Source organism: Erinaceus europaeus, chromosome 5 (assembly GCF_950295315.1).
Source record: "Erinaceus europaeus chromosome 5, mEriEur2.1, whole genome shotgun sequence".
NCBI lineage: Eukaryota > Metazoa > Chordata > Mammalia > Eulipotyphla > Erinaceidae > Erinaceus > Erinaceus europaeus.
In genome coordinates this window covers 92,129,355-92,145,674 of record NC_080166.1, presented here as the reverse complement: position 1 = coordinate 92,145,674, position 16,320 = coordinate 92,129,355, and the positions used below count along the sequence as shown (strand labels likewise).

The 16,320-nt window shown below is 37.5% G+C and overlaps 1 protein-coding gene across 8 annotated transcripts in view; it reads right to left on the bottom strand.

Moving 5' to 3' along the window:
- Positions 1-16,320, bottom strand: part of LMO7 (LIM domain 7) — a 269,766-nt gene that overhangs the window by 111,066 nt on the left and 142,380 nt on the right. For 7 of the 8 annotated variants that reach the window (XM_060191528.1, XM_060191532.1, XM_016192063.2 and 4 more), the window contains one exon: positions 4,831-4,937. In XM_060191528.1, the coding sequence (XP_060047511.1) occupies positions 4,831-4,937 (107 nt within the window). Of the gene's footprint in view, positions 1-4,830; positions 4,938-5,145; positions 5,283-16,320 lie in introns of those variants that run through there. The other variant, XM_060191531.1, reaches the window with a different exon arrangement.

Genomic DNA, 16,320 nt, shown 5'->3' with positions numbered 1-16,320 from the left:
CCCTACTTCCCACTTGCAGTGGGGACACTTCACAAGCAGTGAAGCAGGTCTGCAGGTGTCTTTCTCCCTCACTGTCCATCCACCCTGTCCTCCCCCAATTTCTCTCTGTCCTATCGAATAAAATGGGGAGAAAGATAATAAAAAGGGAAAAATGTTTACTGGGAGTGGTGGACTTGTAATGCAGTGGCAACACTGAAGCCCCAGCAATAATTCTGGAGCCAAAAAAAAGAAAAAAAATTAGTTTTCCACTTCAATGTTGCATTTAAAATTTTTGGACTTCATAATTAAAATCAAATTTTTAGGGGAAGGGGTAAATAGCGTAATGGTTATGCAAAAAGACTCTCCTGCCCGAGGCTCCAAAGTCCCAGGTTCAGCCCCCTGTACCAGCATCAGCCAGAGCTTTGCAGTGTTCTGTTTAAAATAAATAAATGTGTACAAATATGTCAAATTCCTTTGTGTTTTATTCTAATTGCTTGGTGGGAAGGGAACATTTTAAAATAGTAACATGAATTGACAGGTGGAAGTTACCAAGCTCCAGTTACAGATTCATGTTAGGATACCATGATGTTTGCTTTTATTATTTTTTTTCTTTTTTTTTAATAGATCTCTATGACAAGAAACTCATTTGAAAGACATAATAAAGTACAAAATCAGGCTTAAGTTAGGAAAACATGGGAACTATATATTACAAAGTTGGTACATTTTACTTCAATGGAGAAACAATCTTCAGTAAATCCACATATACACATTCTTATCTCGAGCCCAATTTGGCAGAGTGTTAAAAGAGAGTACCATCTGGGAACCTGATTCCTAAGAAATGACTTCACAGGATGGCTGCCAAATCAACACCCTTTTGAAGATCTAGAGAACAGTTAAATTCTAAATATCATTTTGAACCCCCTTTCTTTTTAAGACAAAAATATTTTAACACCAATTCTTCCAACTACTACTCTCTAGTATGGTAACTGTGTAACTCTAGTATGGCATGTGTAACAATAATACTCTTGAGGTCTATACACTTCATCTGATAATTTTTAAGCTCAACAGTGACATTCACAGTTGCATCTCATATCTAAAATATTAATGCACTATGTAATGAGAGAATAAATTTATACTAGAAAATACTTTTTCTTTATCGGACTAAATTACTGTGTTCACAGAATTGCCATTCTGTAATTATATTATGAACAGAATGTATCTAAGGAAGTGTTAAAAACTGGATTGGAATGTCAATGGGGTGGGAAGAAGAAACATGCTTACAATCTGTTCAAATTCTTAACATAAAACATTTCAATATATAATTTGGTTAGAGCAGTGGTTAATGTACAATACTTAGTTTCTGATGCAAATTATTAGTCATATATATTGAAACATTTAGGATTCAACTCTACCTTTATGCTAATCCTTGGGCTGCTCTAGCAACAAGAAGCAACTGCTCCCAGCCTCTTAGTAGTCAGATGCCACATAAACCATAACACTTTCTATGGAACTGTCCAGTGTGAGCTGGACATAACCTTATGGTCATTGTGCTCACTCTCTAGCAGACCTTCTATAGAAAGAGTTCAGAACCAGTTCTGCAGGAGTCACATCATCTTGACTTTATGAACTGTGGCTGTTTCTAAGTTCAGTATGAGTAATTAGTAAATAGTAATTAATATTAGTAATTTGTAAATAACAAATAAAGATGTGGTTGTTAATTGATACAGAAGCTAAATTCACTCCCCCAGTGAAAATTTCAAATAAGATAGATTCAATCTCAACAACCTATCATCTACAGAGATTAAGATACAAATCTGTTCTTTCTTCTTTGAAAAGATGGATCCTATCAACTAAAGTCAGGAATATTCCATTAAAATTATCACCCAATTCATGGATATACAGACCCCCCCAATACAAGAATTAAACTAATTCAGTTATAACACTAGATCATAAGTCCATTACATGTAATTAATAATTACAGAACTATTAATAAAAAGAATACTCCAGTTCTGTTTAACTAGGGAAAATCTATTGCAATAATGGTTACTCTCAAGTTGCACGTCAATATGGTTTTGCAGTTAAATTTCCTGGGTAGCTTTTATTGCTTTTGCTCCTATTACTCACTCTCATTACGCACAACAGCCTCCAGCTCCATATGGCAACTATGCTTATTACTGCTGTCCACTAACAAAAAGTCCCTCACATTTGTCAGAATGAAGGCATAAACTGTCCTTCCCTATTTGCGCTCAGTTCACCACACAAAGATGTATTTTAGATTCCTTACAGCAGGCCTGTGAACTCTTAAATTTTAGTCCACAAAGATGAGCAAAATAAAGTACATATTAAGCACATTCACGTTTATAATGAACCTTTCCTTTAAAGGAACATACTACAACCCAAATACTTAAATTATATGTTTGTAAGTTAAAAAAATAAATAAATAACTATATTTCAGTACAGTTTTATAAGTCTGTCGGTCAGTCAGTATCCTTGACTCCCACGCAATTACCCTAATGGCAGAAGTGAGAGTAAGTAAGGAATTCTAAGTCAAGGCATCTCAACCTTAGTATATTGTTGGCATGTAGAAAAAGAAGATTCTTTGTTCCAAGGCTATCCTGGGCATTGCAGGGTATTTAGCAGCATCCCCAGCCCACATAATGTCAGTAGTACTCCCTACTCTGGCTATAAGAACTTTACCTCTGGACATTGCTGATTTTTGTCCCCTGAGGCAGGGCAGAAAGCGCAAAAGTGCCACAAGTTGAGTCGTACTAACCTAACCAACACAAAGGTCTTTATAAACATTAATAATAGCACAAGATTTTTTAAACCTTATATTAGTCTCCATATAACAAAAACTTAAAAATTAATAATTACCTTACTATTTAATGAGCAACTATTTACTTTTTCCTTCAACCCACCACCTTTTCTAAAAATGCTACCTCAAAGCATAAGACCTGTGAGCAACATTTCTAAATTGATTATCTCTCTGCTTATTCATGATTCCTATCTCTTTCGCTTCCATTTTAGCAGAACTAGGATTGACCCCTGTGCTCTTTGGTGTAACAAGCAAGAATAACTAGGGGAAATAGTCTAGAGCAAAATCTAGGTTCTCACTCAGACATTCTCACCAGTAATTCTTAGTCACACTTTGCTTTTATGGACTTGTGGTTTCCACTGAAACAAGTTGTTCTGCATACTTGCTACTACTGCTGCAGTTAAGTGACCTCCCAGTTTCAGTTTGTCAGTAATTCGATTTCACTGAGTGCTGAGCACAGATACTGATTATATATTGTTGACCCACTTGAAACACTTTAGACTCACTTTCAACCCACTATCTCGTGAAATTTATCAAGGTAAGCTTTGAGACCCACTAACACTTTAGACCCACTATCTCATGAAATTTCTCAAGGTAAGCTTTGCCTAGCTTTTGCTGATAAATTGGGAACCAGAAAATATGAACTACCTACTCAAACATCCGCAGCCTACACAAATACAGGCTGCAGTTTCTAAACAGTATAATGTTTAAAGGGGAATGATGTTTATTCTTAATAGAAAGTGACAAGAGAAAGACTTGCAAAGTCAAAACTTTATTTGCCTGGCATGGTTTTTTAGGAGAATGTTGATTAGGAAAAGTGAGCCATTCATCAACACAGCTACTTCTCATGGATATTAAACATGACCTCACATACTATAGAAGTAAATATGTCATTCTGGCAATGAAACATAGGATGCCTCAGCTACCTTTCTATTAATCAGAAATTCAGAGTGATTCATGCCTGCTACCACTGTCGTGTATTTTAGAAATGCATATTCAACAAAACTAGAGTTATGTAGAACTAGATAATTTGTTCACTTAAATTGTTGGACTTTTGATTCTTCCTAGGATTTTAGGTTATACCACTAAAAGACAATATATACCATAAAAGTTATTTATATAGAAGGTTGTTTTTCTCTAGGCAAAAACAATATCCATATTAGATATTTAGAAGCTACCATCACCTGTGACCAAGGGAATATTTACTGTATAAACAGAACTTTTGCAAAGGTAGAATACAAATTTTTCATTTCTGTTGTTCCTACAAATCAAAGTATTTATTTTGCCCCCTTGGAAAATGTTAACTAGGTGTAGGAGCCATGATAAGAAGGGTAGTCATTATTATAGAATTTAATCACCTCCCTATCACATTTATCTGGTAATACAAGTTTATTCTGATTCACTGAATGTAACTTAGATTTATAGGGACAAAAATCACAAAGAAGCTTAAATCCTATTTTGCAAAAACTACATACTGACAACTGAACACAATTTTCCACCTGAAATCATACATATGTGCCCCTCCACTTTTATGTTCTTATCCACATAAGGAAACATGTAAAAACAGTTCACTGTTAAAAATCAGAAAAGATAATAGCTTTATATCTTGGTCACACACAATTGTGCTGCCTTCTATATACTAAGTTTTTTACCACTGCCTCACTCTCATCTTTACATTAACAATTACGTCTTAATTCCATATTACAAAACTATTTTAACTCCACAAGCTATAATATAGCTTCTAAATTCACTTAAGCATAATGAGTATCCTCGCCATTAGCAACCAAACACAGCCATATCTGATAAGCATTAAAATAGGAACTACCATTTCAGTTGGTATAGAGATTTAAAACAAACCATGAAATATTATCAATTATGGCTTTGTATTCACAGTTTTGAAGCTATTTTTTTAAACAGTCTGCTTTGGAATAATAAAGGAAGACAGAGAAGAATGATTTCAGTAATCACCAACTCTCTGGAAATCTTTTCACTTAAGCAGCCCTAAGTTTAAAAAATCTAGAACCAGTGAAACTTACTTGACAGTGACTCGGTTTGATAAATCCTGTAGATCCCCAGGATGGAAAAGCTGAGCTTCTTTCAATCCAATCTGTTCACAAGCTTTCAAAAAAACATTTACATTATCCTGTGAAAAGAAGTGGAAAACGATTGCTTAGCCGAGCTCACTCTCTCAGACAAAAAAAGAGTACAAATTTTTATGATATAACTTCCAAGTGTCAAAGTCCAACTACAGCCAGTAAGAAAAAAGAAGCAGCAAAACCAATGAGTTAATACATTTAAAAAAAAAAAAATCATGAGCATAGACAGCCTTTCAGTCCTCCAGTAGTACTTGCTATCTTATGCCCATGCATAGGCTGTTTCTGTGATCTTTGTGACTGGCACGTTAAACATTACCTGTTATAGGACAAGTGCCTAGCCACTGAGCAGTAATCTACACTTTGATGTCAGCTCTGCTCTGCAAACAAACGCCCTCTTCCCAGCTTTGCATGACAAGCCTCACCTCTCCTCTTTAAAAATAACTCCAGCTACTGACATTCACCCACCCAGAAACTGTTGGCAGGGAAGAAATAAGAGGAGGAACATTCTGTTTCTATGATTACAAATTACAGAATGACTGTGGAATAAATACCACACCTGGAATCTGGGTTTGGTTGCTCGGCCAGCTCTTGACAGACAGGGAAATCATACTATAGGGCCCAGGAGAAACCTCATGTTCATTGGCTAAATCACATAGTTTAGGTGTGGTACACTACTCATGCCCTGCACCTGCCTCAGAAACTGCCTCAAAAAAAGAAAATGTAGACTGTCTTTGTATCTTAACTTTCAAAACCAAAGTCCTTCATTCACAAAACAATGCTTTCATTAATATAAATTGCCACAAACACTACATTATGTTCAACTTTATAGTCACCTGCATCTCAAAAGATATATTTGGTGAACAGAATTACTTAAGCTTCCATATTTGCTCCTAAATAAGTAAACAGTTTACAGGCTTGAGCTTGTGATGATCACATGTGAACTTTACCTTCACCTTCACTTGTTAGGGTTCTCAGACAAGAGAGTGGCTTCCCAGCGTGCCAACACACGCTCTTCTACTTAAATGTGCTGGCAATGCCACATCTGTGGTGTGAGCCTCTGAGAGGCTCCCAGAAGCCTCATCTCCCTCCCAGGCAGTAACAGCTGGCTGAGGAGAAGCAAAAGACAGACCACTGAAAGAAAAGCAACTCCTTTCTCTGTGAGTTCAAGTCTTACAGGAAGGAATATCAGGTTAGGACAGCAAAAAGAAAGAACTGATGTTTAAACAAAAAATAGTAAGAAGAAATTTTAAAAAGATGAAACGGCTAAATACAACAGCTTTGATTCTTGGAGAATGAAGGGTCTTGGGTAGACGGCAAACAGATACAGTAAGAGAAAAGTAAAGCTAATAGAAGGGAGTTAAGGATTTTTTTTTTTTTTTAATGTAGAGGTGGGGGATTTCTCTAGAATGCTATCAGTATGAGGGACTGTGAACTACCTAGGTAAATGCTGAAATTCATGATTCATTTTAAATTAAAAGTCAAAGATTAGAAGAACTTATAATGCAAAAAGGTGAATAACTCAGTGGAAGGTGTTTAATCTGATTTTGTAAGAGAAAGGAGAAATGTATTGGCAAAATTCCAGGAGAAATTAAGTGATCATTTCATCGTTAAGTTCATAAAATATCTATAACTTATACTATATGTAATTACCAAATGATTTAAAATAATGGTTCTCAAGATTTCTCCTGGGAGAAGCAAATGGTTTTATATACCAGTACCCCACATCCTACAAGATGCAAAGTTCATACCAAAAAAAAAAAAAGGGCGGGGGGGGGGAAATAATCCATTAGAAGCCTTACCACAAAGTCAATTTGGTTCTTAATGTTTAAAATGTTATAACACATTTATAGAGAAGTAAACCTATTAGGGGCTGGGTGGAGACACAATTAAGGGCACATATCACCATGCAAGAACCCAGGTTTGAACCCGCTCCCCACTTGCAGGGAGAACATTTCATGAGCGGTGAAAACAGGTCTGCATGTGTTTTTCTCTGTCCCTCCTATCTCCTGTTGTAGAAGTTTTCTGACCCCAGATTTTTCTACTGATTTTACCTAAAGCCTCCATGTTTACAGTGCACATCTGGTTGATAGTTAACAGGTGCCCAGTAGGGCTTCAGGCACTTCTTTTTGTCACAATTCCCTCCCCCTTAATGCAGAAATATGAAGAGTGTCAGAGTTACAAGTGCATATCTGTAACTCTGACCTCTGGCTACTTCCCTGAAGGGCTTGGGGTTTGTGCATAATTAATCTGAATATTTCTTGAGGCATCAGAAAATAGCACCTGTCTAATGACATTCAGACAAAAACTAGTGTAATCAAGGTTTAAAACATTCTTGATGTCTACCATACCTTGAGAGTAATTTGTGCTCTGATAACTGTTCCTATTGCATTTACCTAAATGCATCTTTGATCTTCATGTTCCTTTTCATATGTATATTAATAAATACTCTGCCTTGAGTTCTGATCTCTGGCACACCTGATGTTCTCCCATCTCCAAATGTCTAGGTGCTGTCCCTCTAGACTCTTGAAATAAACTATGAAGTGACCGAAGTTATTTTCTCTCAACTCTGAGAGTATTGGATCTCCCAGTCCTGGAATCTGGCTGCGGTACCCCTACCCACGTATTACTCATAAACTCCCATTCTCTCTCAATTTCTCTCTGTCCTGTCAAATAAAAATGGAAAGTAAAAGGAAAAAATGGAAAAAATGAAGGCTAGTAGATTCATTGTGCAGGCACCGAGCCCCGGCAATAACCCTGGTAGAAAAAAAAAAAAAAAAGTAAACCAATTGAGCTAACAGCCAAAGTAAATCTTCACATATTTTATGAAAACATAATGTCATTCATCTGATTTGCAAATATGTACAGATTTATTAAAACAGAAAAAGCTACAGGGCCTAGGCAGGTAGCTCAGCAAGTTAAACGCACGTGGCGTAAGCACGAAGACCAGCAAAAGGATCCCGGTTTGAGCCCCCAGCTCCCCACCTGCAAGGGGGTCACTTCAAAATCAGTGAAGCAGGACTGCAGGTGTCTATCTTTTTCTCCCCCTCTCTGTATTCCCCTCCTCTCTCGATTTCTCTCTGTCTTCTCCAACAACAACAACAACAACAATAAGAATAATAAGTACAACAATAACAAGGGCAACAAAATGGGGAAAAATGGACTCCAGGAGCAGAGGACAGGCCCCAAGCCCCACCAGTGATAAGCCTGCAAGCAAAAAAAAAAGAAGAAGAAGAAGAAGACGACATAAAGCTACACAAAACTCAAAACTCATCCAAGTATTTAGAGCAAAACCACTAAAACTTCATTGCAAAGCAGACAATGTATTTTTAATATTTTTATTTTATATTTATATGTTATATTTTTATATTTAATACTGATTTACAAAATTGCATGTTAACAGGGGTATAATTCCACACCGTTCCCACTACCAGAGTTTTGAATCCCCAGTCCCTCCAATGCAAACCACTGTGGTCATCCCAAGGTTGCAGACATGGATTAACTATAATCTCTACAACTCTGTCTAGATTTGTACATAATTGCACCCTTTTTTCTTCCAGATCCAGTCCTCTCTTCCCCTCCAAGTCACTCATGACCCTATTACATCCAAATGTTCCTCCCTTTTTCCTCCTTTCTTAACGAGTCCTGAATTCAAAGTCCTCTTCTCTTCCTTCTATCACTTCTCACCTACTGGTAGTACGGATCAAAAAAATTGGGGGGGAGGGGGGTGCAGAAGATTGGAGTTCTGGCTTTTGTAATTCCTTCTCTGCTGGATTTGGGCATTGGCAGTTCAATCCATATCTCCAGTCTGTTTCTATTTTTCCCTAGTGGGGTAGGGCTCTGGAGAGGAGAGGTTCCAGGACACAGTGGTGAAGTTCTCTGCCCAGAGAAGTCAGGACAGAATCGCAGTAGTAGCAATCTTTTTAAAAGACTATTTATTGATTGATTAGAAAGTGAGAAAGGAAAGGGAGGAGAAAAAAAAATAAACTAGAGCATCACTGTGACAGATCTTATGATGGCAATCAAACTCCCAAATCATGACCTCATACCTCCCAGTGAACACTCTAGCCAGAGCACTTCCTCCCAGGTCATATAGCACACTAACTTTTGACAAACTTTAAAAGTCACACAGAGCCTTTTCAGCAGACATAGGCTATACAAAGATCACAATTATAACCTAAATCAAGTTTACTAAACTTCAGCTGGGTGATTTTTTTGTTTGTTTGTTTGTTTTCAATTTTAAAATGCCTAGGTAGAGTTGCCTAAGGGGAGAGAAAAAAATTATAACATTTCCCTGTCTGCCAAAACATCAAGAGGCCACGCCTAGTTCAACATATTTTGGGGAAGTATTTACTCCTTACTTAATGGAACCATTTTCCTAGAAACTAGTAAAGAACAGAAAAAAGCAAAAAAAAAAAAAAAAAGGTACATTTGAAAGAAATCTTACCTCACTGAACTAGTAGCCTGAACTTAAAGCACTGCTACTAATTGTGTGACACTAAAAACTTTAACCTTTCTAACCCCATTTTCCTCATCTGTGTAATAAGTACTTTGTGGATCTGTAATCCATTATCAAGGTCAAACACTCCTCTCTACATGGGAAGGCAAACCCCACCCTCCCCAGCCCAAACTTTCACACAAATATTTCATGTTCCTACTTATGTAACACATTTCCTCTCAAAAGCATACTTTAATCATCGATAATTTCCACACTTTGAGAATCAAAAGTGGATTCTCAAAAGTAAACCCAAAAGAATGCTCTCTGAATATCTATGGTAGCTTTCTATTACTTTTAATTGTATTCACAACGGCCATCAATAAAAGAAAATACTATATAAGCAGGAAAAAAATAGGGTGGCTGGATATTTTCAAGTCCTCTCCAACTACTGCTTGGACTCAACCTTGAATCAATCTTAAGGGGTCAAATGGGTAATAAATCAGAGAGAGAAACGAATCAGGAACAGTACATGCTAAACAATGAGATAAGATGAGAAAACCAGAAGCTTACCAAGATTCCCAAGGTTCTATTATTCTGCTGCAGTACCTCTACTGACTACTTACTGCTCCCTACGAAACTATCACAGAATTTAGAAACTTTTAAAAAAATTAATGATTTTACACAATTCCTGAGTGTCAAGGATTTGGGGTTGTCCTAGATTTGATGGTTCTGGTTTGGGGGAGAGAGGTTTACTCTTCAGATTGCAGGTAAGATGGCAGTGGGAATGCAGTCATCTAAAAGCTTTCCTAGAGCTCCGTGTAGCTGCTTCCAAGGAGGTTTACTAACATGGCTGCAAATAAGTGCACGTTGTTTAAGGAATGTCTCTTCTTTTACCAAATGTCTATCTGCATAGGGCTTCTTGGAAAAGTCAATGAAAAGACATACCATACCCATGAACTGGAAGGATAAACACCATCAAAATGATCATCCTAGGGAGAGGTACATACATATTTAATGCAATCCCTACAAAGGTTTCACAAAAATCTTAAAGAAATAGAACAAAATTGGGGGGTTCCCGGAAGATGGCAGACTGAGAAGCCGCTAGTGGCTTGAGCTCTGATCACATCTTCTGGAAACGGTAGGATTTTCTGCCTTTAGTAGGCCAGTGAAGAAGGGGTCCTAGTGGTGACACCAATGAGGTGACTATAATTTAATTTGGGTTAAGAATTAGAGTAGAGGTGGCGCGGACTAGCGGGCGGCTGCTCCAGACTTCCCAGGCTGCAGCAGGCAAGGCTGGTGCGCCGGGCACTGACCTACGCCCGGGAAGGCGGCTCCTCCGCCAGTTGCAGAGCGCTGCTAGGCGGCCGGCAGAGGACCGGGAAGGAGCACTGTAGCTCGGGGGCTTTCTCTCGGGAGTCTCCAGGCACCACCACAACCCTGAGGGCGGATGCGAGGACATCCTTGAGTACAGCTCTCATTGTATCAAAAGGACTTGGAGCTAGTTTTCATCTTTGAGAAATCCTTTAAAAAAGCTTCAAGGGGGGTTTCCCGGAAGATGGCGGACTGAGAAGCTGCTAGTGGCTGAGCTCTGACCACATCTACTGGAAACGGTAGGATTTTCTGCCTTTAGCAGGCCAGCCAATAAGGGGTCCTAGCGGTGACATCAAGGAGGTGACTATAACTTAATTTGGGTTAAGAATTAGAGTAGGGAAAAAAAGGGGAAAAAAAAGGGAAAAAATATTTTTTTTCTTCCTTTTAATTTTCAAGCATACCTCCTTCCCGCCCCCCCCCATAACCAGTCCTTTTCTTTACCAAATTCCTGTCCCACCAAGGATTATCATTCATTCTAAGTCTATACCCTTCTGAAACCTCTGACCTTTTTTCTTTCTAAGTAGCCAACACCCCCAACCTCACCCCGCATAGCTAATTAAATAATCAAAAATAAATACATTAAAAAAAACCTTTCCTTTCACTGCGCTTTTATGACTGTTCTTTTTCTTATCTTTTTCTTTTTTCTCTCTCTTTCTTCTTTTTTTCTTTTTCTCATTCTTGTCATCGCTTCTTCCTTAATACTACAGCTTCCAAAGTCACAGCACCCAGCCCCCACACCAACAAACAGTGTGCTTTTTTGAATTCACTGATACACATTTGGGAATTTCCTTTCACTGCTTTTAAACTACAGCTCTTTTTCTTAACTTTTCCCTTTTCTCTCTCTCGTCTCGCTCTCTCTATTTTTTTTTTAATCTTGTCATACACTTCTTCCTTCTTATTTGCCTTTCTGAATTTGTGAATTATTTTGGGGAAGAAATCAGACTCAGAGTGGACTCTCTATGTGTGTATCTCTGCTCTAGTTCCCTTTCCCCTCTTGTTACCCCTAGAATATACAGTGGATAGTAGATTTGCATAACTGTCTATTCTTGCTATTCTTTCTTTCTTTTCTCTTTCTTCACTGGGATTTGGTTACTATTTTTTCACGGACTGGAAAAATTGTTTGGCTAACTGGTAACGATTATACTACTTCATACTTGCTTCAGTTGCTACTGTAATTCCTGAGGTTGGTGAGTGCAACTGTCATAAAAGTATTTAGTACAGTGTTACTTGTACTCAAGACACAACAACTGAGGAACAACAGAGCATAAAAAAAATAAACACATAAATTTAAAAAATGGGTAGATCAAAAACAAATAAAACTGCTACTCCAATGAATGAAGACAAGAACCCAAAAGAAACTACAAATCAGCCAGAAGTAATCAAAGATAAGAAAAGTATGCAAGCAACAATAAACTTATTAATCACAGAAATGAAAACAACATTGGAGGAAAGGAATGGCAGTATTAGGGAAACAACAGTTGAGAACCCCCAAGGAAAATACTGATTATCTTGAGGCAATTAGAGAACTGAAAGCTGAAATAGCTGTAATGAAGAAAGAAGCCGAGGCAAGGGAAAGCAGACTAACAGAAGCAGAAAACAGAATTAGTCAGACAGAGGATGAGCTAGAGAAAACAAAGAGGTGAAAGAGCTTTTAAAAAGAGATTGAGAGACACTGAAAACAACAACAGAGACATATGGGATGATCTCAAAAGAAATAACATTCGTATAATTGGCCTGCCAGAGGAAGAAAGAGAGGAAGGGTAAGCAAACATTCTAGAGGAAATAATAGAAGAAAACTTCCCAGACCTGAATAACAGAAAGGACATCAAGATTCAAGAGGCCCAGAGAGTACCAAACAGAATCAACCCAGACCTGAAGACACCAAGACACATCATAGTCACAATGAGAAGAAGTAAGGATAAAAAAAGGATCCTAAAGGCTGCAAGAGAGAAACAAAAAGTCACATACAAGAGAAAACCCATAAGATTATCTGCAGACTGCTCCACTCAAACTCTAAAAGCCAGAAGGGAATGGCAAGATATCTATGGAGCCCTGAATGAAAAAGGGTTTCAACCAAGGATAATATATCCTGCTAGACTTCCATTCAAACTAGATGGAGGGATCAAAACCTTCTTAGATAAACAACAGTTAAAGGAGGCAAGCATCACCAAGCTGGCCCTGAAAGAGGTTCTAAAAGACCTCTTATAAACAAGAACATCACTATAATACTTGCAATATATCAGAGCAAACAAAATTTTTTTGAACAATGGCACTATAATACATTAAATCCATAATATCAATAAACGTCAATGGATGAAACTCACCCATCAAAAGGCACAGGGTGGGGGGATGGATCAGAAAACATAACCCAAACATATGCTACTTGCAAGAATCCCATGTGTCATAACAAGATAAACACAGACTTAAAGTGAAAGGATGGAAACCTATCCTACAGGCTAACGGACCACAAAAAAGGGCAGGAACAGCCATTCTCATCTCAGACACAATCAATTTTAAATTAAATCAAGTAATAAAAGATAGGCAAGGACATTACATAATGATTAGAGGATCAATCAGCCAAGAAGACTTAACAATTATTAACATCTATGCACCCAATGAGGGACCATCTAAATACATTAAGCACCTACTGAAAGAATTTCAAAAATACATCAATAGTAATACAATAATAGTGGGAGACTTCAATATCCCACTCTCACACTTAGACAGATCAACAAAGCAGAGAACAAATAAAGATACAAGAGAATTGAATGAAGAGATTGACAGACTAGACCTCTTGGACATGTTCAGACTCCTCCACCCCAAAAAACTGGAATACACCTTCTTTTCAAATCCACATAACACATACTCAAGGATAGACCACATGTTAAGCCACAAAGACAGCATCAATAAATTCAAGAGCATTGAAATCATCCCAACTATCTTCTCAGACCACAGTGGAGTAAAACTAACATTTAACAACAAACAGAAAATTATTAAAAGTCACAGAATTTGGAAACTAAACAACATACTCCTTAAGAACCACTGGGTCAGAGACTCACTCAAACAGGAAATTCAAATATTCCTGGAAACTAATGAAAATGAAGACACAACCTATCAAAATATTTGGGACACAGCTAAAGCAGTACTGAGAGGGAAACTTATAGCCATACAATCACATATTAAACACCAAGAAGAAGCTCAAATGAACGACCTTACTGCACACCTCAAGGACTTAGAGGAAGAGGAACAAAGGAACCCTAAAGCAACCAGAAGGACAGAGATCACTAAAGTTAGAGCAGAAATAAACAACATTGAAAATAAAAGAACCATACAAAAGATCAATGAAGCCAAATGTTAGTTCTTTGAAAGATTAAACAAAATTGACAAACCCCTAGCCAGACTCACCAAACAAAAAAGAGAGAAGACTCAAATTAATAGAATTGTAAACGATGCAGGAGATATCACAACTGACACCACAGAAATCCAGAGAATCCTGCGAAACTTCTATAAAGAACTATATGCCACCAAGCTAGAGAATCTGGAAGAAATGGAACAATTCCTAGAAAATTATGCCCTTCCAAAACTGAACCAAGAAGAACTACAAAATCTAAATGCACCAATCACAGACAAAGAAATTGAAACCCTTATTAAGAATCTCCCCAACAACAAAAGTCCTGGACCAGATGGCTTCACAAACGAATTCTACAAAACTTTCAGGAAACAGTTAATACCCATACTTCTTAAGCTATTCTATAAGATTGAAGAAACAGGAATACTCCCTTCCACCAACATCACCCTGATACCAAAAGCTGATAGGGACAGAACAAAAAAGGAAAACTACAGACCAATATCTCTGATGAACATAGATGCAAAAATATTAAACAAGATCTTGGCCAACCGGATACAACAACATATCAAAAAGATTGTTCATCACGACCAAGTGGGATTCATCCCAGGAATGCAAGGCTGGTTCAACATCCGTAAGTCAATCAATGTCATTCACCACATCAATAAAAGCCAAAAACCACATGCTTATCTCAATAGATGCAGAGAAAGCCTTTGACGAGATCCAACACCCATTCATGCTCAAAACTCTACAAAAAATGGGAATAGATGGGAAATTCCTCAAGATAGTGGAGTCTATATATAGCAAACCTACAGCCAACATCATACTCAATGGACGGAAGCTGAAAGCATTAACCCTCAGATCGGGGACTAGACAGGGCTTTCCACTGTCACTGTTACTCTTCAACATAGTATTGGAAGTTCTTGCCATAGCAATCAGGCAAGAGAAAGAAATCAAAGGAATACAGATTGGAAGGGAAGAAGTCAAGCGCTCACTATTTGCAGATGATATGATAGTATACATAGAAAGACCTAAAGAATCCAGTAGAAAATTACTGGAAGTTACTAGGAAATATAACAAGGTATCAGGCTACAAAATCAATGTAAAAAAATCAGTGGCATTTCTTTATGCAAACACTAAATCTGAAGAAGAAGACATCCAGAAATCACTCCCATTTACTGTTTCAGCAAAATCAATCAAATACCTAGGAATAAAGTTGACCAAAGAAGTGAAAGACTTTTATGCTGAAAACTATGAGTAGTACTCAAGGATATAGAAATTGATACCAAGAAATGGAATGATATCCCATGCTCATGGATTGGAAGAATAAATATCATCAAAATGAATATTCTCCCCAGAGCCATATACAAATTTAATGCAATACCCATCAAAGTTCCACCAAGCTTCTTTAAGAGAATAGAACAAACACTACAATCATTTATCTGTAACCTGAAAACACCTAGAATTGCCAAAACCATCTTGAGGAAAAGAAACAGAAATGGAGGTGTCACATTCACAGACCTTAATCTATATTATAAAGCCATCATCATCAAAACAGCATGGTACTGGAACAAAAATAGGCACACAGACCAGTGGAACAGAATTGAAAGCCCAGAAGTAAATCCCAACACCTATGGGCATCTAATCTTTGATAAGGGGGCCCAAAGCATTAAATGGAAGAAGGAGGCTCTCTTCAATAAATGGTGCTGGGAAAACTGGGTTGTAACATGCAGAAGAATGAAATTGAACCACTTTATCTCACCAGAAACAAAAATCAACTCCAAATGGATCAAAGACCTAGATATCAGACCTGAAACAATCAAATACTTAGAGGAAAACATTGGTAAAACACTTTCCCACCTACACCTCAAGTACATCTTTGATGAATCAAACCCAATTGCAAGGAAGACTAAAGCAGAAACAAACCAATGGGACTACATCAAATTGAAAAGCTTCTGCACATCCAAAGAAACTATTAAACAAACAGAGAGACCCCTCACAGAATGGGAGAAGATCTTCACATGCCAGACATCAGACAAGAAACTAATCACCAAAAAATATAAAGAGCTCAGCAAACTTAGCACCAAAAAAGCAAATGACCCCATCCAAAAATGGGCAGAGGATATGAAGAAAACATTGACCTCAGAGGAGATCCAAAAGTCTAACAAACATATGAAAAACTGCTCTAGGTCACTGATTGTCAGAGAAATGCAAATTAAGACAACACTAAGATACCACCTCATTCCTGTAAGAATGGCACACATCAAAAAGGACAGCA